This window comes from Canis lupus, chromosome 10 (genome assembly GCF_011100685.1).
Source record: "Canis lupus familiaris isolate Mischka breed German Shepherd chromosome 10, alternate assembly UU_Cfam_GSD_1.0, whole genome shotgun sequence".
Classification (NCBI taxonomy): Eukaryota; Metazoa; Chordata; class Mammalia; order Carnivora; family Canidae; genus Canis; species Canis lupus.
Genome location: NC_049231.1, coordinates 27,116,897 through 27,139,193, shown reverse-complemented (window position 1 = coordinate 27,139,193; position 22,297 = coordinate 27,116,897). Strand labels below are relative to the sequence as shown.

General features: G+C 46.2%; 3 protein-coding genes across 24 annotated transcripts in view; 2 read left to right on the top strand and 1 right to left on the bottom strand.

The window, feature by feature from the left end:
• Positions 1 to 3,688, bottom strand: part of FAM227A (family with sequence similarity 227 member A) — a 95,620-nt gene extending 91,932 nt beyond the window's left edge. For 14 of the 19 annotated variants that reach the window (XR_005365586.1, XR_005365587.1, XR_005365585.1 and 11 more), the window contains exon 1: positions 3,243 to 3,379. Coding sequence is in view for 4 of the 19 variants with exons in the window: in XM_038550569.1 (XP_038406497.1) it covers positions 3,243 to 3,389 (147 nt within the window). In the remaining 15 variants the exon portion in view is untranslated. Of the gene's footprint in view, positions 1 to 703; positions 807 to 3,242 lie in introns of all 19 variants that reach the window. The other 5 variants (XM_038550557.1, XM_038550568.1, XM_038550569.1 and 2 more) reach the window with 4 other exon arrangements.
• A 5-nt stretch (positions 3,689 to 3,693) lies between these two features.
• CBY1 (chibby family member 1, beta catenin antagonist) lies at positions 3,694 to 13,331 on the top strand. Of its 4 annotated transcripts, none has more exons than XM_038550592.1 (6): positions 3,694 to 3,835; positions 4,286 to 4,467; positions 10,073 to 10,188; positions 11,192 to 11,297; positions 11,388 to 11,506; positions 12,663 to 13,331. In XM_038550592.1, exons 3-6 carry the CDS (start codon positions 10,111 to 10,113, stop codon positions 12,741 to 12,743), a joined length of 384 nt encoding a protein of 127 aa, XP_038406520.1. In that variant the 5' UTR covers positions 3,694 to 3,835; positions 4,286 to 4,467; positions 10,073 to 10,110; the 3' UTR covers positions 12,744 to 13,331. The 4 variants fall into 4 exon arrangements, with proteins under 4 accessions (XP_038406520.1, XP_038406521.1, XP_038406522.1 ...); XM_038550593.1 differs by having other exon boundaries at positions 3,712 to 3,843; XM_038550594.1 differs by lacking the exon at positions 4,286 to 4,467 and having other exon boundaries at positions 3,738 to 3,835.
• Positions 13,332 to 19,707: 6,376 nt separating this feature from the next.
• On the top strand, positions 19,708 to 21,763 carry TOMM22 (translocase of outer mitochondrial membrane 22). Its single transcript, XM_038550554.1, has 4 exons — positions 19,708 to 19,872; positions 20,120 to 20,238; positions 20,705 to 20,822; positions 21,057 to 21,763. Exons 1-4 carry the CDS (start codon positions 19,756 to 19,758, stop codon positions 21,129 to 21,131), a joined length of 429 nt encoding a protein of 142 aa, XP_038406482.1. The 5' UTR covers positions 19,708 to 19,755; the 3' UTR covers positions 21,132 to 21,763.
• The last annotated feature ends 534 nt before the right edge of the window (positions 21,764 to 22,297 follow it).

Sequence of the window (22,297 nt, the reverse complement as noted above, 5' to 3'; positions counted from 1 at the left end):
TTTCACCACATTCTCTTTTTCTCGCCTTCTGCTCCGCCTCTTTTCCCCAGCCGTGCACCCTGTATGCCTACCCCTCTGTCCTTCCTCCTGGTCCCTGCTCTGCTATGCTCCCAGCACCTCTAAGCCTTTTCACATGCTGTTCCCTCTATTCCACGCTCATCCCGAGATCTATCTTTTGGAAAACCTTCTCTTCTAAACAATGTGTTTGTTTGTTTCTTTTTAAGTAGGCTCCATGCCTCATGACCCTGAGATCAAGACCTGAGCTGATGGGCAACCCAGTGGCTTAGCAGTTTAGCGCAGCCTTCAGCCCAGGGCCTAATCCTGGAGACCTGGGATCGAATTCCACGTTGGGCTCCCTGCATGGAGCCTGCTTCTCCCTCTGCCTTCTCTGTCTCTCTGTGTCTCTCATAAATAAATAAAATCTTAAAAAAAAAAAAAAAAGTCCTGAGCTGAGATAAAGTGTCCGATACTTAACTGACTGAGCCGTCCAGGTGCCCCTCTTTTGGAAAACCTTGAAATACTCCAGGCCATTAGTTACCACCCCTCCTCTGGGAAGTTCAGAATCCTGCTTCCATCTCTCCATTACAGCACTTACAATTCTGAACCGGAATTATTTGCTTCCATAACTTTCTCCATTATGCAAATTATTAATCCCCATAGATTAGGTACTCTCAATATTTGATTCCATTTTAGACTCACTCACCATACTTCTTTCTAGTCCAAAGAAGCTTGGCGCTGTCCCAAGTCAGTTAGATTGCAAGAAAGGCTGTCCCAGGCCCAGGTCACTATTATTTCCTCCTTTTGCTCTATAGGCAAAGGGGAGAGGGTAAGGAGGCAGCAGGTGCATTGCAGGGCTTCTCACTTTCCTCCTACCTACTCCACAGCATGATTGCAAAATTATAGCATGTTCTCTGAGAAGCAGCCTTAGGGTGACTCTATCAAGAAGCCTCTTGCGGGATCCCTGGGTGGCGCAGCGGTTTGGCACCTGCCTTTGGCCCAGGGCGCGATCCTGGAGACCCGGGATCGAATCCCACGTCGGGCTCCCGGTGCATGGAGCCTGCTTCTCCCTCTGCTTCTCTCTCTCTCTCTGTGACTATCATAAATAAATAAAAATTAAAAAAAAAAAAAAAGAAGCCTCTTGCTTTAGCTTGACATTCTTACTCATGCCTTAATGGAAGAATTGGCTATTATTATGGTTCTTAAAAGAAATGCTTAAAATACATACTCTGTTCTCCTCTGAATTTTTCATCATACCTTTTTAGTCCAAAGAAGCCTCTGAAACATGATAAGTTTTTACTGTCTCTCCTTGGGGAAGAAAAAAAGGTTGGGGGAGAAAACAATTTGCTGAATATCTAGCTCATGTACAATTTGCTGAATATCTAGCCCATGTCTCTCACTGTGCAGTTCTGGGGGCAGATGAGTGGAAGAGTAACACTCTGCCCTCGTGTGGCACAGATTCTGGCAGCTGAAATTTAAGCATATTAAACAAGTTAAAACACTGCTGACTTTGGAATCAGACGTTTGCTCTTTTTTTTAATATATTTTATTTATTTATTCATGAGAAACACAGAGAGAGAGAGGCAGAGACACAGGCAGACGGAGAAGCAGGCTCCATGTAGGGAGTCCCATGTGGGACTCGATCCTGAGTCTCCAGGATCACGCCCTGGGCTGAAGGTGGCACTAAACTGCTGAGCCACCCTGGCTGCCCATAAATAATCTTAAAAAACAAAAACAAAAACAAAAACAAACAAACAAACAAAAACTTCAGCCGCTCAATGACAATTTACTGAGTACCCGTGAGAAGCCAGCAGTGTGCTTTTACTAGGGACCTGGTAGTGCGCTAAGCCAGACTTGATCCCTGCCCTAGTGGAGCTTATGCCTACTAAGGGAGACATGCAATAATCAAATGATTATATAAATAATTGTGAATTATTATTAGTATCCTGTGACCATTGCTTTGAAGGGAGAATGTAGTGCTATGAGATGAGCTGATATTAGGTATGGATGTAGTCAAGGCTTGAAGGAAGAAGAATAGGAGTTAATTAGATAAAGGGGAAGGATACCATTCAAGCAGACAAGAGCAAGTGTAGAAAGGTAGGAAAAGGCTAGATCTATGTGTTACAGTAGCCACCAAACATATGTGACAATTGAGCCCTTGGAATCTGGTTAGTGTCACTGAAGAACTGAAATTTTATTTATTTATTTATTTATTTATTTATTTATTTATTTATTTATTATTTTTAAAAGATTTTTATTTCTTTATTCGTGAGACACACACACACACACACACACACACAGACACGGCAGAAGGAGAAGCAGGCTCCATGCAGGGAGCCAGATGTGGGAGTTGATCCTGGAACTTCAGGATCACGCCCTGAGCCAAAGGCAGGCTCTAAACCACTGAGCTACTCAGGAATTCCCAGAACTGAAATTTTAATTAATTGAAACTTAAAAACTGAAGCAGTATAAATTTAAAAACATTGATTATATGGGGGCACCTGGGTGGCTCAGCCAGTTGGACTCTTAATTTCTGATCAGGTCATGATTTCAGGATTCTGAGATCCAGCCCCAGCCCCTGTTAGGCTCTGTGCTCAGCAGTGAGTGTGCTTGGAATTCTCTCTCTACCTCTCCTTCTGCCCTTCCCCTAACTCCTGCTTGTCCTCTCTCAAATAAACAAAAAATAAATAAAAAACAATGTTGATAAGATGAAATGATAATATTTGAGACACACGAATTAAATAAAATACTCAATATAATCTGATTTTTAAAAATATTTAAAATATGGCTACTAGAAAATTCTAAATGACACATATGGCTCACATTATATTTCCATTGGATAGTGCTGGATTAAATCGCAGAGTTTGGTTCTAGGGCATAGAACTCTCCGTTTTCAATGCACTGGGGTGTAGTTGGAAGATAATTGCACTTGGAGCCAGAGGCCCACGGGATCTGGCTTTCACTGGATGGATGACCTGGTGCACTCACCGGGCACCCAATAAATATCCCTTGAATGGCTCTGGGTTTATTTTTCAAATGGAACCAATAATATACACTGTTAGGACTTCGGGAGATCTGGCGTTGATTCTCGAGTAGTTCTCTGCCCTTGCTCGCTGTGTCACCTTGAAGTGGTCCCTGGGACTCAGTTCCCCCTGCTTGTAAAAGCTGAAGAGTCGGGATGTGGGGAGGTGGCAGTCTGCGCAGAGAGCAGGGCGGGCAGGTCATCGTCCGTCTGTACGTCTTACCTGGAAACATCCGCGGAATCCGACGAACTTGGGGCCGGTTCCCCCGAAAAGTTCTGGATGCCCCCACGTCCACCAGAAAGGGGTGCCCTTTGCTTTGTGGTCGGGGAGGAGGAAGAGGAAGAGGAGGGACTTCGGGGAGAGGCCCATTTTGCTACGGTGAGTCCTGGCGTTCTCAAGGCAACGCCAGGCGCAGTCACCGCTGCCACCTGTCCCACAACAATGAACGGCGGCGAGCCACCTCCGCGTCCGCTAGACGCCGTTACCACGGTGACGGCCCCGGGGGCTGGGACCAGACCAATGGGCTTGTGGGGAGGGCGAGTGTAGTTCTTCTCCCCAGTCTATGGCATGAGGAATGTAAGTGACTCCAGGAGATCGCCTCCGAAGTCGCTCTAATACACAGGAGGAGGTCCTGAAGCGTTTCTGGTGCCTCGCGTAGGCTCCCGTTGTGCACCCCCCCGCGCCGGGCACCCCTACCTTCCGCGATGGAAGAGTCCGGGGCGGGGATGCGCGTGCGCACACAGGCGGGGGGCGGAGCGGCGCCGGAGCCGTGGTCGCCGTGGGTGACGCGAACCCCTGCCGGCAGTTTCCCGCAGGTATCGGGGTGCGTTTGGAGCCGGGCTCCTGGCATGCGCAGGGTGTGAGCCCAGCGTCGCCCCAGGGCCGGAGGAGGGGTGGGACGCCCGGGCGTCTCCCCGGGGAGCCAGGGCTTTCCCCGCCGCTGGGGCGGCCCGAGGGCGCGGGACCCGGGGCAGAGGCGGGTTCACCCCAGGCCCCCACCGCCCTTCTCCAAGTGGGTTTCCCCGTTTATACACTGCGGTGGTAATTCCTCCCCGTAAATCGGCTGCAAAGGGAATTAAAGGGCGTGCGTGTGAACGTTGGTTCTGTACCGTTAGTTGAGCCCCGCGGCCCCGGATGGCAGATATCTGCGCGGCACGTACTTGGCTTAGTTCTGAACTCTTTGAGAATCCGATGAAAGCCAAAAACTGCTCCCTCACCTTCTTGTTAGATTAAAATAGGATGATGTATGTTATGGCCCATTGCAGACTGTAAAGCATTGCACAGCGATGACGTGATTATCCCCAGCGCAGAGGAGCAGACCTTCTTGGAAGCCTTCTTCCACCATTTCTCCACCGCGTGATTGGGGAGAAGTTACTTCTCTAAGCTTCAATTGTCCGATCTGGTGTCTGGGATATAGTTACTTTGATCTATATTTCTCAGGGTGGCTGTGAGTATCAAATGCGGTGGCTTTTTATAAATTGTTATCCCTGATTATAAATAAAGAAGCCCGAGGCCCAGAGAAGATTAAGTCTTAGGGTCCCAGGGGGGCTGAGCGTCAGAGCTGTGGTTGGAACCCAGATGCTCTCCATTCACTTTCTTAGAGCCGAGCCCTCTCTCCCCCGGGGAATTTCACTAGCAAGACAGCTGCCTTGGGCCAAGGGGGTCAGCTGGGACCTCTGGGGCCACACTGATGTTCCAGGATCTTAGGGTCTCAGCCAAAGTTGTTTGTGGAATATTGGATATGACTTAAAAGGCATCTCGTCCAGGCACTTCCTTTTCCTTGTCTGTAATATATTGATAGTTCTCTGCCTAAGGGTTATGAGAATTAATGAGGTCCTGAGGGAAGTGCCCCCCGTTAAAACCCTGAGGAAGAAAGTAACTTGGGGGATTAGCATGCAGTTGAAGAGCAGAGCCAGACCTGGAACTTGGTCTGTTGTGTCCAAGGGATATGCTCAGGGGTAGTATTCTTAGCACAGTTGCCGTGTTTGTGAGAACAACTTGGCTATGCATTTTTCCTTCTTCAGATGTTTCCAGGTGCTTGGAAGGACAGGCACTGCTTTTTTAGTTCTTTTAGATTCATTTGTTTTGTTTTTTTTTCGTAATTAATATATTGTTATTGTAATTTATTAAATCTAGAAGTATATTTGTTTAATGTAATTTGGTATTGAAATGTATGAAATTGCTGCCACTTGACCACTTTGTACCTATAAAATGACGATTTCTTTTTTTTAAATAAAGATTTTATTTATTCATGAGAGACACACAGAGAGAGGCAGAGACATAGGCAGAGGGAGAAATAGATGGGACTTGATCCCAGTACTCCAGGATCATGACCTGAGCCAAAGGCAGATACTCAACCACTGAGCCACCCAGGTGCCTTAAAATGACGATTTCACTTAAGCCAGTCATCCTACTCCCCTTCTCACATTTAACCACAATGAGCAGTTTGGTGTATCTTTCCAGATTTTTTTCTGTTTTTTAACATATGCACCTATATTCTTGCCCTTTTTTTTTCTGTCTTCTCTATGGCATTATAGTATACACATTGTTCTGCAACTTGCTTTTTTTTTTTTTTAAAGATTTTATTTATTTATTCATGATAGACATAGAGAGAGAGAGAGAGAGGCAGAGACACAGGCAGAGGGAGCAGCAGGCTCCTTGTGAGGAGCCTGACGCGGGACTCAATCCTGGGACTCCAGGATCGCGCCCTGGGCCTAAGGCAGGCGCCAAACCACTGAGCCACTCAGGGATCCCCTGCAACTTGCTTTCTTAGTGTTACAATGTGTTGGAGTTATTTCCAGGTCAGTCCATACACAGCTGCCTCATTGTTTTTACTCGCCCTGTAGCATTCTGTTATAAGAATGTGCTGAAAAAAAAAAAAAAAAAAGAATGTCCTGCAATGTATTTGGCTATACCAACCATTGGTAGACATTTTGGATTGTTTCTTATTTTTCACTGTTATCAATGGTAAAGAACATTTGTGTGTACATGTCCAATTCTTTTTGGAGGATAAATTTTTAGAGGTAGATTTGCTGGCCAAAAAATATGCACATTTAAAATTTTGCTAGGTTTTGCCTAACTGGGAAAATTATAACATCTTATGTTTCCATCTAGAGAAAATGAAAGTGTCTTTTTTCCCCACGCCCTCACCAGCATTGGATATTATTCATCTTTTCAGTTTTGCCAGTATAGTGGATGAAAATGCTTCCTTTTATGATGTATCCACTTGTTATTAATACAAGGGTAATTTGATATAGACTTTTGGCCAACTGACCATGGTTGTGGACCTTGAGAAAATTGGCTGACTTCTCCACGCCCCCATCTTCTCCTCTCTGATATGGATAGGAAAATACCCACCTAATGGGATTGCTGCAAGGAATAAAAGAAATCTCTGAAGTGTGCTCAGCATTGGGTTCAACCCATGGTGGTTCTGCAGAAAGCAATACTAGTTTTTGTTTCTTTTCTTTTTGGAGTTAAACTCTTTCTTCCCAGATATTCCTGTTTCATTTTTGCTCTGCCCTCTACAGACGTCAGATTGTCTTCCCTCTACCACCCTTTTACTTTTCTCCAGGAGAAACAATGCCAGGGCCTTGCACTGTTTAGGATGACATGGTAGCACAACTTCAAATCTCCCCCAGCATCTTAGTCCTCACTGCTGTCCCATCCACCACCAAGCTTTGTCTGGGTCCTCGTGTTGTGCCCAGGCCCAGATGACATCCCCTAGGCTGTGGGTCTACTGTTTTTGTTTTGTTTTTTTTTAATTTATTCATGAGAGACAGAGAGAGAGCATGCGCGAGAGAGGCAGAGGGAGAAGCAGGCTCCATGCAGGGAGCCTGACGTGGGACTGGATCTTGGGACTCCAGGATCAGGCCTGAGCCGAAGGCAGGCACTAAACCGCTGAGCCACCCAGGCATCCCTCTACTGCTGTTTTTAATTACACATACACACCTACCAATGAAACTCTCATGAGCACACCTGCTCCAAATATCTTTATTTTTATTTATTTACAAAGTCATAGAGACATGATCTTCTGCATTATATATTGTAAAACCTCCAAAGAAGCTTCTAGACTTTTATCATTAATCTTAGTGATGTTAATTTCTACATCACTGAAAATAGCATGGTTTTATTGTTGTGTTCTCGTTGAGTGCATGTCTTCCTAATTCTGATGGATTCATACAATGAGTTCTGTTTCAATGATAGTTGATAGAAAACTTTGTTTCAAATGGTCTTGAGAAGTTCCCTCTTTTTTTGGCCACCTTCTTGTCACATGTGATTAATTCATTACTGTTTTTATTTCATAATGTGGTAGAGGAAGAGTTTATACCCAGGAGTAGGAAAATGGAGAGCTCTGTTTCTTTCTTTCTGTTCATTAATGCTTTTATTATGGTTATCTTTAGTCTACAGTTTCTTAGAAGGAATCTTTTTAAGCCAGTTGTGTATTATAAGTTAAAACTGGGTAATACCTGGGAAGAAATGAACCTTGACCTGTTTCACACCTTATACAAAAACTAATTCCAGATAATCATAGTCTTAAATGTGAAAGCGAAAACAATAGAATTTGTGGAATATATGAAAATATGACTTTGGAGTAGGCAAAAATTTCTTAAATAGGATATAAAACACTAAATATTAAATAAAATTGATTCTATTAAAATTAAGAACTTCTTTAATCAAAAAGAAGCCAATAAGAAAGCAAGAAGACAGGGTTCCGGATTGGAAGAAGATATTTTCAGTATTCTCTCTCTACAACAAAGGACTTATATTTAGAATATATATAAAAAGCCATATAGGGCAGCCCCGGTGGCACAGTGGTTTGGCGCCGCCTGCAGCCTGGGGTGTGATCCTGGAGACCCGGGATCGAGTCCCACATCGGGCTCTCTGCATGGAGCCTGCTTCTCCCTCTGTCTGTGTCTCTGCCCCTCTCTCTCTGTGCCTATGAATAAATAAATTTAAAAAATCTTAAAAAAAAACAAAAAAAAAGCCCTTACAAATCAGTAAGAAAATGATAGAAAACCCAATAGAAAAGTGGCAAAAGACTTAAACAAGCATGTCACAAAAGAGGATATCCAAATGTCTGATGACTATATGAAAAGGTGCTCAATTTAATTACTAATTGGGGGGGCGCCTGGGTGGGTCAGTGATTGAGCATTTGCCTTTGGCTCAGGTCGTGATCCCAGGGTCCTGGCATTGAGTCCTGTATCAGGCTCCCCATAGGGAACCTGCTTCTTCCTCTGCCTATGTCTCTGTTTCTCTGTGTCTCTCATGAATAAATAAATAAATGCTTTTTTTAAAAACATAACTTATTGGGGAAAGCAGTTTAAGCACAGGATGCAGTACCACTGCATACCTACCAGGATAGATAAAATGATAAAGATAGGAAATGCCAAAGTTCAAAGTAAATACACTCTTCATAAGACATATAAATTGGCTCAAACACTTTGGAAAATGATTTGGCAGTATCTCCTACAGCTGAATATATGAATGCTCTAGAACTTCACAATTCCACCCCCAGGGTGTAGGATCAGAGAAGTAGACTTACATGTACAGAAGTACATGTCCAAACATGTTCTTAGCATTTGTTTCTAATTGACAAAAACTGAAAACAATCCAAATGTCCACTTACTCAGTAGACTATCTTACTGCAATGTGAATGGACAAACTATAACTACACAGAACAGAGACAAGTCTCACAAACATGACCTCAAATGAAAAAAAAAAAAAAAAACAGAAGAAGACATCCTGCATAAATCCATGGATACAAAGCTACTAGGCGAGGCTTGCAGGGTGATGAAATGTTCTGTATCCTGATCTGGAGGCTGGCTACACAGGACTGGGGTGGCTGGGAGGGGCTTATGTGTAGTTGAAATTCATGAAGCCATACATTTATGATGTGTATACTTTTCTATGTTACACATAAATATACAAAAATATTTACCCCACCTTCCCACCCCCGAAACGGGCAGTGTCAGTAAATCAACTTCACTGGGCCTGTATGAATTGCATAGGTTGCAATCTGCTGAAGGCAAACGGTTGGCAGTGTCAGCTCTGCCATGTTGTGGGTGGGCCTCCTCCTTCCACTGGATGCCTCGCCTACCACACAGGACACGTGACCTTCTGACATAGGACTGAGTAAAGGGGCACCATTATCACTCTGAAACTGAAGTATAAATACAGCTTCGTTTCTTCACAATGGAATCTATGCAGGACCTCCTGCCCCTAGGTGTGATTCTTACCAGCATACAAGAATGAGCAGGATTGCCTTCCTTGCTCTAAACTGTAAATCTAGTGATGTCAACTTTTTTTTTTTTAATTTATTTGAGAGAGCACAAGTGGGGTGGAGGGGGGAGAGGGAGAAGCAGGTTCCCCACTGAGCAGGGAGCCCGATGTGGGGCTCGATGTCAGGACCCTGAGATCATGACCTGGGCTGAAGGCAGACACTAAACTGATGAGCCACCCAGGTGCCCTGATGATGTCAACTTGTGATGTCAACTTGTGATAAAACTTAAAATAGGCAAGTTAGGCCCTTGCCACTGGTGAGTAAGCTGTAGAGCCACACAGACCTGCACTGAAATGCTAGCTCCCACTTAGGACCTTACTCTTTCTAAACCTCATCTGTTCAATGGGATAATAAGAGAAGTAAACAAAGGGTGGCTGTGAGAATTGAGGTGTTTCATGCAAAGGGTTCATTTAGCATCCTCCCTGGCCCATAGTGAGCTCTTGGCACATGGGTGCCATCATCAGGATTGTTAAGAGCCACATGATAATGGGATCCCTGGGTGGCGCAGCGGTTTGGCCTAGGGTGCGATCTGGAGACCCGGGATCAAATCCCACGTCAGGCTCCCGGTGCATGGAGCCTGCTTCTCCCTCTGCCTGTGTCTCTGCCTCTCTCTCTCTCTCTCTCTCTCTCTGTATGACTATCATAAAAACAAAATAAAAATAAAAATAAATTTAAAAAAAAGAGCCACATGATAAGATGTATGTTTTCATGACTTAAAGATGGTGTAAGGTCACTGACCCATGTTTGTATCCGTGACATTTTCTGATGGTAGGAGAAGGGAGCATCGACCTTTCCTTCATCGGGCCAAAGATGCCTCTCTTTGGGAATACGTTCAGTCCTAAGAAAACGCCCCCTCGGAAGTCCGCTTCTCTCTCCAACCTGCATAATGTGAGTATCACTACTGGGCCAATCCCAGTGTGCAGTGACTGGAGCATCAAGCCTGGCCTCTGATGGAAAGTGTGGTCCTACAGAGGCATCCCTGTAAGGAGGACATCCTTCTGAATCACATGATTGCTATTGCTAAAAATATTTTTAACTCCTGGGATGGCTCAGTTAGGAGAGCATGCAACTCTTATCTTGGGGTCATGAGTTTGAGCCCTGTGTTGGGTGTAGAGATTACTTAAACAAATAAACTTAAAAAAAATTTTTTTAACTCCTGTTTGGAAATCATTGTCAGAGTGTGTTCAAGACCCTAGTAAGACAGTCAATCTCAGCATGATTTGCCTCTAAATGGTATTAGCCAACTTGCCTTCACTTTATTACCAAGACTTGGCCAGGAATTGATTTTAATCATGTCTAAGAATCAAATTCATTCTCAAAGGATGATGTTTTGCTACCATTAATGGCATTCAAGGTGTGTTGAAGTTCTAGATGCAGCTCCTCAAGGGCAGGGCTGGTTGCATTCATCCCAGAATCCCCCAGTCCCAGTCCTGCCACAGCCTGGTTCCTAAGTGAGTTGTAGAAACTGAAAACCACATTACAGACCAGCTACAATTACAGATTGGGTGTTAGCATTTCACACCTTTTGTGTGACCTTATCGCTCCATGGTAAGCGAGGGATATTTTAGGAGCTCACCACCTCTAAAAAGGATTTTCTACTTTATTAAACTTTATAGTAGGATTTCTTAACTATTAAGTGCCCAGCCCATGTCAAATAATTCAAATTTCGGCATATATAGTTTTTCCGGAAAACATGTATAATAAAGTGGGGTGTTTCTTCCGTTTTAAAAGTGTTTATTGTACCTTCTTTGGTTTTCTGACTTTGAACAAAAGTTATGAAATGTGCCTGATGATGATTTGAGAAAAGAAATGAGTTGCTGAGGTCGTACAGTTAGCAGGAGAGGTGCTGGGACTGGCATCTCTGGGCTCCCAGCCAATGTCTTGTCCACAGCTGGATCGATCAACCAGGGAGGTCGAGCTGGGCCTGGACTATGGAACCCCCACCATGAACCTGGCGGGCCAAAGCCTGAAGTTTGAAAATGGCCAGTGGATAGCAGGTGGGCTGACGTCCTGCGTCCTGCCATCGTTTCCAACAAGACTGTGGGAGGAAAGCCCCTGTGTAACCTTTGATTCTGTCCTTCCACCAGAGACGGGGATTAGCGAAGATGTGGACCGGAGGGAGGCTCAGCGGCTCCGCAGGCGGAACCAGCAGTTGGAGGAAGAAAACAATCTCTTGAGGCTAAAGGTGGACATCCTGCTGGACATGGTGAGGAGGGCAATGGAAGGGATCCCTAGGCTTTCCTTTCAGGGAGGCCCCACCGAGGGGCCATTCCATCCAGCCGATACCCCTAAATGCCCATTTGCCCCCTGGTAAGTTGCTTGGAATCCAAAGATGGAAGTTAGCCAGAGTCCCTACTTGCCAGGCCTCACAAGTCTAGCAGGGAGATGGACAATAGACACAGTGACAGTGCTCTCTGGGTAAGAGCAACACTTGGAGTCTCTGCAGCTGTGGCATCAGCACGTGGGAGAGAGCAGGTCCTTCTGCTGAGTCAGGAGGGTCGCAGAGGAAGGGATGTCTGAGCTGAATGTGGAAGAATAAAGCGAGGCACAGAGGGTGGGATGAAGGCATTCCAGGCAGAAAGGCTTGGCGGTGCCCCGTACCTGACCGGGGCAGGAGAGCCTGTGCCGTCACAGGTCCTGGAGCTAACCCTCCTGGTTCCTCGTGTGGCTCCACCACTGGCTTTGTAACTTTAGCAAATGGTTTCAATGCTCCTGTGTAGAAACTTAGTTTCAATCAATACAGTAGGCACAATAACAGGATCTGCCTTGTGCTGAGTTAATAATCTACATAAAGCACTTGGAATAGAGAATTGCCCAGAAGCGTAGCTCTTTTTTTCCCCCGCAGTAAGCTGACCTCTGATTTGGAGAGTAAAGTTTCTGTCCCTGTCCTAAATATCTTCCATCTTCTACTCTAAAGTCCACTGAACCATCCTAGTGAGGGAAATGGCATTCTTTTTCAAACATTTTCCCCCCTAATCACCATTATGTGAGCTATAGCTCAGAAACAACTCAGACGCTAATTCTTTATCCTTAAAATGGCCCATTATCTGCCTTTTTCATGCCCTGAGGGCTGCTGTCTTTAAGGCAGTGAATGCCCTGCGATCAATTGTAGGTGACCAAAATGTCAGTGTGGAGACAGTGGGTTGTGACTGTTCTTTTTGTACTGGCGGCCCGGGTTGCCAGGTGGTTGATTCTGCCCAAGTCAAAGGAATTCCTGTGGGAAAGGTCAGGGTAGTGTGAGAGAGAGGCCATGGGGGCCTTTTCCCGGTGCATGCAGCTGCCCTTGCTGGCAGATCACAGCCCAGAGGGGTCCTTCTTTCTGCTGGATCCTTCTTTCTAATGGTCTGCTGCCCTAATTTCAGCTGTCTGAGACCACTGCCGAGTCCCACTTAATGGAGAAGGAATTGGAGGAGCTGAAGAGCATCAGTCACAGGAGGAAATGAATCACCCTGAAGACATTTGTCAGGAGGAAAGGGAGAAGCCCATCGACCAGAGGAGGGGGATGTGGCTGAGAGTTTTTTGTAGCTGAACTACTGGATCAGGTCCTGGGAGAGAGTGTCATATAGTGGGGCCCAAAGGCACCGGCCACATCGGGTTGGCAGCGGGAAGGTACAGCATATTGGCAGAAACCAGGACTCCAGTCCAGGGCGGTAAGCAGGAACGAGCCCTGGGGTGCTGTCCAGGGGTTACTTCACGTACGAATGGGCCATCCCGGGCTCCCTCTCCCTGGACTGATGCTGTTTGCCGAAGCCACTGGAGTTCACTGTCTCACCCCTCATGCTGGTGTTGGGGCTATGGCACCAGTCGTTCTAAAGAGCCCTGTATTAGGGGCCTAGGATGAATGGCCCTCCCAGTTCTCTGCCTCCCAGGCTACTCTGTCCTTTAAAGAATACTCATTCTACAAATTTACAACCTCTTCTGGCTTCAGCCTCTCAGTGGCAGGCACCAGCTTCCCTTGGCAAACACTATATTTTTGTGCTACTTTCCTGTTCACACTACTTTCTAAGAATTAAATGATGATATGCAATTGATCTGTGGCCCAAGAGACTGAGAAATGGCAGCAGCAGTTCTCGAAGAAGTAAATGGAGCCTGGAGTCTAAACCTCTGTTTGGCTGTCCAGGGACAGAATTTGTAAGTTGTGGGGAAATGTCACCATCGCAGAAGCATTCCAGCTTCCTGGGCATTGGCAGAGGCTGACTGGAACAGAATCTCTTTGCCCAAATTCCTCTGAAGTCGTTCAGAGGTTTGGGACTAGCTCCGACCTGGCAGGGACCGAGTGGTTAGGTGGGGGGCTCATTCCTAGAGAGGGAATTTGTGCCTAAGTCAGTGTGAGCCAAGCTGCTGTGGCTGGAGGAGAGAGTCAATAAGAGAGAACTCAGCTCCCAAAGTTAAGGGGGGAAGGCACGGAGATGGGGACAGAGACCCCAGGGCTTTAGCCTGGGGTCAGCGGTTTCTGAAAGCCTGTTAATTGCATAGGACATGACTCAGCACCTTGCCATCCTCCTGTTGTCTTCCTCTGCTCAGCCCTGTAAAGCGGGGACTGACAGCAGGTGTCCTTGCAGGTCAGGAACCAGATTCCTGGAGGTTCAGAAACTGGTCCAGAATCCTACAGCAGAAGTGTGAGAGTTTACTGATTGCCAGCTTCTGGTGAAAGGGAGGGGCTGGTGGGGGACGGCCTCTAATGGGCCAGCTCAAGGGGAGATAGAGAAAAGCTCCAGCCCTTAACTTCACTTTCTGATACAGGAGAGGATAACTCAGAAGCAATTGGAGACTACAAATGTAAGCAGGATGTAAATCTCCAGGTACAAATAATGGGAGCAGTTGAAAGTTGGCTTATTCTCAGTCTGGTATTGTTGGCAACCATTTATTGAGTGCCCTTGATGCCGGACACCTATTGCTAAATCTCATAGAATTCAGGTTGGTTATTGTCCCTTGCTTTTATTTATTTTTTTAAAGATTTTATTTTTTTATTTATTCATGAGAGACACACAGAGAGGCCAGAGATATAGGCAGAGAGAGAAGCAGGCTCCATGTGGGGAGCCCGATGTGGGACTTGATCCCAGGACTCCAGGATCACTCCCTGGGCCTAAGGCAGATGCTCAACTGCTGAGCCACCCAGGGATCCCTCGTTCCTTGCTTTTAGATGAATAATGAACCCCCTCAAGGTGACACAGCTGGAGGGAATGGAGCCCGGACCAAGACCTTGGGAATCAGGGGTGGATTTCGTTGTCAAAATGATGTGGGTCTCCACATCGCCCCGCCATCTGAGAGGGCTGAGCCATTATGTGGGACAGTTCTGCATCCAGAAGGACTTTTATTTATTTTTTTAAAGATGTATTTATTTTAGAGAGAGAATGTGCAGCAGGAAGGGGCAGAGGGAGAAGAGAGAGAACTTTCACCAGACTCCCTGCAGAGCACAGAGCCCAACACAGGGCTCAGTCTTAGAACTCTTGAGATCATGACTTGAGCTGAAATCAAGAATCGGACACTCAAACTGACTGAGCCACCCAGGTGCCCCAATCAGTTTTTAGAAAGGATCCTCTGGCTTCTGTGTGAAGAGAAGAGAGTGAAAGGGGCCAGGCTGGGACTAGGCAGGTGGCAGGAGAGGAGGTGAAGTGGTCGGATTCTGGACTGAAGTGAAGGTGGAGCCCACCAGTGTTTACTGATGGATGTGGGGTCTCTAGGCGAAAAGAGGAAGGTCGCCGTTTCTCACCACCCCAACCCTTGTGTTTTTTCCCCCGCTGAGATGCTATCTATGTTCAGGTTCTTACTTTTCTAGTCAGAAACATCCTTCAGGTTCCGGTTAAGTTCTTCCTCCTTCAAAGCCTTTATTAACCAAATCTGTTACTTAGAGGCCATGCAAGGAAATTGTGCTATTATCTCCTTGACGTTATCTCTTGTGATACTACCAACAATTTTGCAAATTGCTGTGCTGCATGTCAGGGGGAGCAGTTATGGAGGAGCTACACCAAAGCTCTGGGCGTGTCAGGGAGTGGGTGCAGGCTTAGGCAGGCAGAGTCGAACAGTTTGAGGCCTCACAAGGGGTCCATCTGCACAAGAGTACAGATACCTGCTCGTGTGTGTTCCTTATGGGAGGGCCTTACAGCTTCCCTGAGATTCTCAGCAGGATCTCTGCCTCCCCACAGACCCACAGCAAGAACTGCTGTATCACCAATTTCAAGTTCTGGCAGGACAGAAGCAGGAAAGGCAAAATCATGGACTTGAGGGATGGGGTAGGAAAGGAGTTCCTGGCCAGGGTTCCAGAACACCCCATCTCCATGTCCATCCAGATGGAAGAATCAGCTGTGCGCCCTCAAGAGGCATCCACACTCCTTCCTTAGCACCTCTGCTGGTCTCCTTACTCTCCCACCGTGTCCCCTGGCCTGGCATCAGTCGTGTCTTACATGGTCTTTGCTGCCTTTCAGCATTTTTCCCTGAAACCTTTAGTGAAGCCACTCCGATTTCCCCTCTTCCTCTCCAGCAGCTCCTCCTTGAACCTCTTTAGGTGGGGAAAGAAGGCTCCCCTTCCCCCCATCTTTCTTTTTCTCTCTTTTTTGGTAGTTCTAAATTTCTATTTGTTTTTTATTTATTTTTAAAGATTGTACTTATTTATTCATGATAGACAGAGAGAGGCAGAGACACAGGCAGAGGGAGAAGCAGGCTCCTCGCTGGGAGCCCTATGTGGGACTGGATCCCAGGATGCTGGGATCACAACCTGAGCCAATGACAGACGTTTAACCATGAAGCCATCCAGGCATCCCTTCTATTTGTTTGTTTTTTAAAGATTTTATTTATTTATTTAAGGTTTTATTTATTCATGAGAGACACAGGTAGAGAGAGAAGCAGGCTCCGTGCAGGGAGCCCAATGCGGGGGAGCCCAATGCGGAACTCGATCCCAGGGCTCCAGGATCACGCCCTGAGACAAAGGCAGACACCCAATGGCTGAGCCACCCAGGCGTCCCCTTTCTTTTTGTTTTTTAATTTTTTTCTATCAAGGCAAAATACATATAATGTAAAATTTACCATCTTAACCATTTTTTAAAAAAGATTTTATTTATTTTTGAGAGAGAGAGAAAAAGAGCATAATGTGGGAGACAGAGGGAGAAGGAGAAGCAGGCTCTCTGCTTAGCGAGGAGCCCTATGCAAGGCTTGACCCCAGGACTCTGGGATTATGACCTGACTGAAGACAGATATTTAACCGACTGAGCCACCCATGCGCCCCCATTTTAACCATTTTTAGTTAGACATTTTTTTTTTTAAAGATTTTATTTATTTATTCATGAGAGAGGCAGAGACACAAGGCAGAGGGAGAAGCAGGCTCCATGCAGGGAGCCTGACATGGGACTCGATCCCGGGTCTCCAGGATCATGCCCTGGGCCAAAGGTACTGCCAAACCACTGAGCCACCTGGGCTGCCCTAATTAGATATTTCATTGCTACTGAATACATTCATAATGTCATATACCCATCACTACCATCCATCTCTAGACACTTCATGTTGTAAAGCTGAAACTATATCTATCAGACAGTAATTTCCCTTTTTTTTTTTTAATATTTTATTTATTCATGAGAACACACACAGAGAGGCAGAGACACAGGCAGAGGGAGAAGCAGGCCCCATGCAGGGAGCCCGATGTGGGACTCGATCCCAGGACTCCAGGATCACGCCCTGGGCTGAAGGTGGCGCTAAATCACTGAGCCACCCGGGCTGCCCTAATTCCCCATTTTGTAACTGAACCCAAATTCATGTGCCCGATGCAAGGTAAAACTGATCGCTGAGAGCTTGAGTGTACAGTAAAGCAAGAGTCTATTCTCAAGGCAGCCAGATGAGAAGACAAGCCTCAAGTCCACCCCCCTGAAGCAGGAGGGCCAGGTCTTTTTGTTTGTTTGTTTGTTTGTTTGTTTTTTTAGGGCCAGGGGTTTTTCAAATCTAGTGGAAAAGGGTCTGAGTAAGGGGGAGAGAAACTACGTGACTCAAAATCAGACAAAGGAAGTTATGAAGTAAGGGAGGGTTAACTGCATTTTGTTGGGCTCTAAGGGGAGGTCAGTGCCCTGACTGGTTCCAGCTGGCTTTGTGATGAAACCTTGAGTTCTGCAAAACATTGAATTAACACTGAATTATTATGGTGTCATGCATAAATAGTATCTTCTGGAAACATGGTGGCAGACAGTATTCTGAAAACCAGCAGAATTTTGAATATTCTCTGAGAAGTCCCAGCTGCCTTGGCCAACCTGTGAACTCTTTGGTTGGCCATTTCAGTTTTCCTCTCCTCCAGGCCCTGGCAACTGCCTGTCTACTGTCTATGATTGCCACTAAGTACTCGCTGACCTTGAAATGTCTGATTCCACAGGGTCCCAGCCTTTGGCTTCCTTTCTCACTTTGCCTTCTCTAGGCCAACACACCTCTCCCAAGGCTTTCAATACTCTGTACTGCATGATTCCCTTTCTTCTTATCTCTTTGCAGTGATCTAAATATTGAAAGTTTTTTTATTCTTAAACATTTATTTTTTCTAAAGATTTATGTATTTAATAGAATAAGCAGGAAGGAGGGGCAGAGGGAGAAGTAGCTCCCCGCTGAGCAGGGAGCCAGACATTGAACTGGATCCCAGGACTCTGAGATCATGACCTGAGCCAAAGGCAGATGCCCAACTAACTGAGCCACCCAGGTGTTTTGTTTTTGTTTTGTTTTTTTTAATCATATATTGCTCTTGTGAATATAAACAAAATTAGTTGGTTAAAGTTTTCCTAAAACCTCTCCACATTAGTATCATGACTTTCCACTTAGAGGCATTAATCCCTGTACCTTGCATCTAAGATTGCCTTCTCTAGGGGTGCCTGGCTGGCTCAGTTGGTAGAGCTTGCAGCTCTTGATCTTAGGGTTGTGAGTTCATGCCCCAGGTTGGGTGTGGAGCCTACTTTAAAAAAGAGAAAGAGGGGCAGCCCCAATGGCTCAGCGGTTTAGTGCCGCCTTCAGCCTGGGGCCTGATCCTGGAGTCCTGGATCTCCCTCCCTGCATGGAGCCTGCTTCTCCCTCTGCCTGTGTCTTGCCTCTCTCTCTCTCTCTCTCTCTCTCTCTCTCTGTCTTTCACAAATAAATAAAATCTTAAAAAGAAAAAAAAGATAGCCTTCTTTACCTTCAAGAGTGTTGGTCTTCAGCATTCCCTAAAAGAGCCTACAAGAGAACTGAAAACCATTGGTACTGGGTTCTTAAGCTACCCTTACATTTATGTAGTGCTAGCCAACTTAAGCAATTTTAACAAATGCAAAAGAGCATAATTCATAAGTGTACAATCTGATAGATTGTCTAAAATGAACGCACCCAGGTAAACACCACCTAAGTCAAGAAATAGAACTTTACCAGCACCCCAGAAGCCGCTGTCCTGCCCCTTACCAAATATCCCCTCCAAGGTATTCAAAGGGAATCACTAATCCTGATCATAGATTGGGTTTGCTGTTTTTTGTTTTTTTTTTTTAACTTTTTGTAATGGAAAAATAAAGTAGGTACCCTTTTATTGTCAGGGCTTCCCTGTTCAGAGCTGAAAAGGACCAAGGATTATTACAGGAGGAAGTGCAAACCTACCTGCTCCTTGTTATGTGGGCACAGGACAAAGGACATCATCATGCCTCAGATAGAGATGACTGTTCAGTCCTGAGATTCCCTGATCTCACAGTCAGCTGGTCAAAGTGTCTATCAAATCACCCTTGCATTAAGAACTTGTGTGGCCCCTTATAAAAAGAAGCATTTAACCCATCAAGGCAAAAAATCAAAATATAGATAATACCTAAGGCTGGGGATGGTGTGGGGGAAAAGAACACTTCCATTTACAATTATGAAAGTATATGATATAATTTTGAGGGTAATTATCTAATATCTAGCAAAATACTAAATGTTCGTGCTTTTTGGCCAGCAAACACTTGTAGAAATCTATCCTCCAGGAAGACTTGCAGCACCCCAGTACTGTGCCTCAACTTCCTCATTTCTAAACGAGGGATGATAGTACATAGCTCAGTGGGCTGCTGTGATGATTGAGTACACACACACACACACACACACACACACACACACACAATGTGAGTACTTAAGTGCTTACTCTTGCCTGTCTTAGTACATAGGTACTGTTCACTTGACGTTTTCCCGAAAGACCAATAAACCTCCAAATATCTAACTCCTACCAAGTAACACACCCCTCGGGAAAATGAGACTGGGTTATGTTTGTCTCAGTGTGACCCCTGGGAGCTTATTAAGATGCAGGTTTCTGGGTCCATCCTAAACCGAAGAGAACTACCGCGGAAGCAGTTTCCTAGGTGTTTCTTTCTTGACCGAAAGCCGAGGTCGGCCGGCCAGAAGGTGTCGCTCTCCCCAGCACCTCGGCCTCCGGCTCCCGGAAGAGCCGCTCTGCCCGCCAGGGGCGCTCACTCGTCTCCTCTCTTCCGCTTCCGGTGTTCCCCCGCAGCCATGGCCGCCGCCGCCGCCGCTGGCGGCCCTGGGGTGCCCCTGTCCCCGGACGAATTGCTTCCGAAAGGCGATGCCGAGAAGACCGAAGAGGAGCTGGAGGAGGAAGACGACGAGGAGGTACTGGGGCCCTGCGGTGTGGGACGGGGCGCGAGGTTGCGGGCGGGGAGCGGCCCACCCGGGGGTGTGAGCCCCGCGTGCTGCGGGCTTCGGACGGAGGCGCGTCGCGGGGCCCGGAGAGGTCGGGGGGGAGGTGTCTTCACCAGGAGGCGGGGTTAGGGCCCCCACCGGGCTGGGGGGGGGGTGCCCTCGCCCCAGGGGGTTGTTGCCGTTGCTTGGATCAAGACCCGCGTCGCCTCCACCACAGCTAGATGAGACCCTGTCGGAGAGACTGTGGGGTCTGACGGAGATGTTCCCAGAGAGGGTCCGGTCCGCGGCTGGAGCCACTTTTGATCTCTCTCTCTTTGTGGCTCAAAAAATGTACAGGTAAGGGACGAAGTTAGAGACGTTGGGGTGTGCCTGGGGTGACTGAAGTTCCGTGAACGAACCTGGGCTTCGCAAGTAGCAGACCGGGGTTGGAGGCCAGCCTGCTACCTAGATCCCTGAGTGACCTTGGGCGGGTGGGTACCTTAACCTTTCTTGGTCCCAATTTCCTCTTTCCTAAAGTGGCAGTTCTTATGGGGCAGGGTCATTGGGAGATCGGTTCACATCACGTGAGGTAATTAATGTGCTGAATGAGTAGCTTTGTAAGTACTCAGAATCTTAGAAGTGCCATCACTGGATGAACGGCCGGAAAAACTGCTCGTCCTGTTTCTGGTGGGAGTGCGGTGCAAGTTTGGGGTAGAACACACCAATGGAAGACATGGGAGAGGGAGAGGTTTGGTTACTGGGTCCTTCTTGGTGGAGTGATCTGTTTTTGTGTGTCTCTGTCATAATCACACTCCCTCTGCAGGTTTTCCAGGGCAGCCTTGTGGATTGGGACCACTTCCTTCATGATCCTGGTTCTTCCTGTTGTCTTTGAGACTGAGAAGTTGCAAATGGAGCAGCAGCAACAACTGCAGCAGAGGCAGGTGAGCCCAGTCCCTGGGCTTGTTGTCAGTGGTGGAGATGCAAGTTGTTGATTTCCTTGCACCGGGTAGACCAGCAGTTATGTGTGGGTAGAGATTGGGGTCCCGCCCATGTTCTTCTAGGTGCTGCCTGACTCTGCTCAGCAGTTTGTGTAGACCTGGTCTGCCTTGTCAGGTGTAGTGAAAATGCAATCCCTAGGCTTGTATGATCCTTATACTCCTCCTTTTCTTTTTCAGATACTTTTAGGGCCTAACACAGGGCTCTCAGGAGGAATGCCAGGAGCTCTACCTTCACTTCCTGGAAAAATCTAGATTGCTACTGCTACATGACTTGTCTTGGGACAAGTTTGAAAATTCAATAGTGTTTGAACTGCTGATTATTTGGATTCCCTTTTTTTTAATTTTAAACTTTGGCACATTGCTCTATCTAAACCTGGTGGGGAGAATTCTCCCCAGTGTCTCACGGAGACTCCCAACTTGCAACTGTGCCCTCCACGCTGTCCCATTTCTTCTGTTCTCACTCTGATAGCAAGAGTGCAGCAATGCAGACGGTTACTCCAGCTCTGGCCTTCTATCCCCTTTCTCACTAAATCACTTATGACCGGAGGATCTCACTATCCCATTGTGGCATAGGAACTGATGCCACTGGGAAGGAGGTACCCCTCACCATTTTTATTTTTAAGCATGGAGATGTTGGGGAGGGACATGCACACAATATGAAACACAATGCATTACAGCCGTAGTGTAAAGCAGCCACTGTGAATTTCTGTGTTGGAAAGGAGGGAGGGCCGGGCAGCAGCTTCAACCACAGGATGGGGACTGTGGAGGACAGAGCAGCAGCTCATTTCCTCTGCCCGTTTTGGCTATGAGAGACCTGTCTAAAAAAGAAAAAAAGTAAGTGCTCACTTTTTGTATTTAAATATTAAAAATTATTCCAATGGAAAGTGTCATCTATGTACTTGTGATATACATCTTGAAATCATTTATTTAGACTGCTCCTCACATTTTTTTCTCACTAAGCTAGCGCTAGCATTTAACACTATTTGACTCCTTAGGTCCAAGTTAGTTAAACTTCCAAAAGTGAAAAAGGTCATTTTTGGCTAAGAACCTCTTAATAGCAATCTTTGCCCTGAATTCAGGCTAATCCTTTTCAGATCTGCCAACAAAGGAGTCGGTCCATGTACTTGTACAGTTTACAGTGACATACAGTCATAAAGAATTCTAGGGAATGACATAGTACTAATTTCTGATCTAGGGAGGGGGTGGCAAACAGAACTTCTTTGGTCTTTTAAAAATGACAAGCTGACTATGAATCCAACTATAGTCCTGTCTTTGAACCTTGCAGTTTTTCCATTTAACATAATGGAAAGTTTCATTAGCACTGTGCTATTAACAATACTGAGCCTTTGGTGTGTATTTTATCAGAATAATACTATTTAGGGTATAGTACTATTTCTATTATAAAGAGGAATCAGTCA

Bases quoted from the DNA above. Each gene is read 5' to 3' on its own strand.
- CBY1 (XM_038550592.1), top strand. From the start codon at position 10,111: ATGCCTCTCTTTGGGAATACGTTCAGTCCTAAGAAAACGCCCCCTCGG. The intron at 11,298-11,387 runs GTGGGCTGACGT...TCCTTCCACCAG, and splicing joins AAATGGCCAGTGGATAGCAG to AGACGGGGATTAGCGAAGAT. The intron at 11,507-12,662 runs GTGAGGAGGGCA...CCCTAATTTCAG, and splicing joins TGGACATCCTGCTGGACATG to CTGTCTGAGACCACTGCCGA.
- TOMM22 (XM_038550554.1), top strand. From the start codon at position 19,756: ATGGCCGCCGCCGCCGCCGCTGGCGGCCCTGGGGTGCCCCTGTCCCCG. The intron at 19,873-20,119 runs GTACTGGGGCCC...CCTCCACCACAG, and splicing joins AGGAGGAAGACGACGAGGAG to CTAGATGAGACCCTGTCGGA. The intron at 20,823-21,056 runs GTGAGCCCAGTC...TTTCTTTTTCAG, and splicing joins AACAACTGCAGCAGAGGCAG to ATACTTTTAGGGCCTAACAC.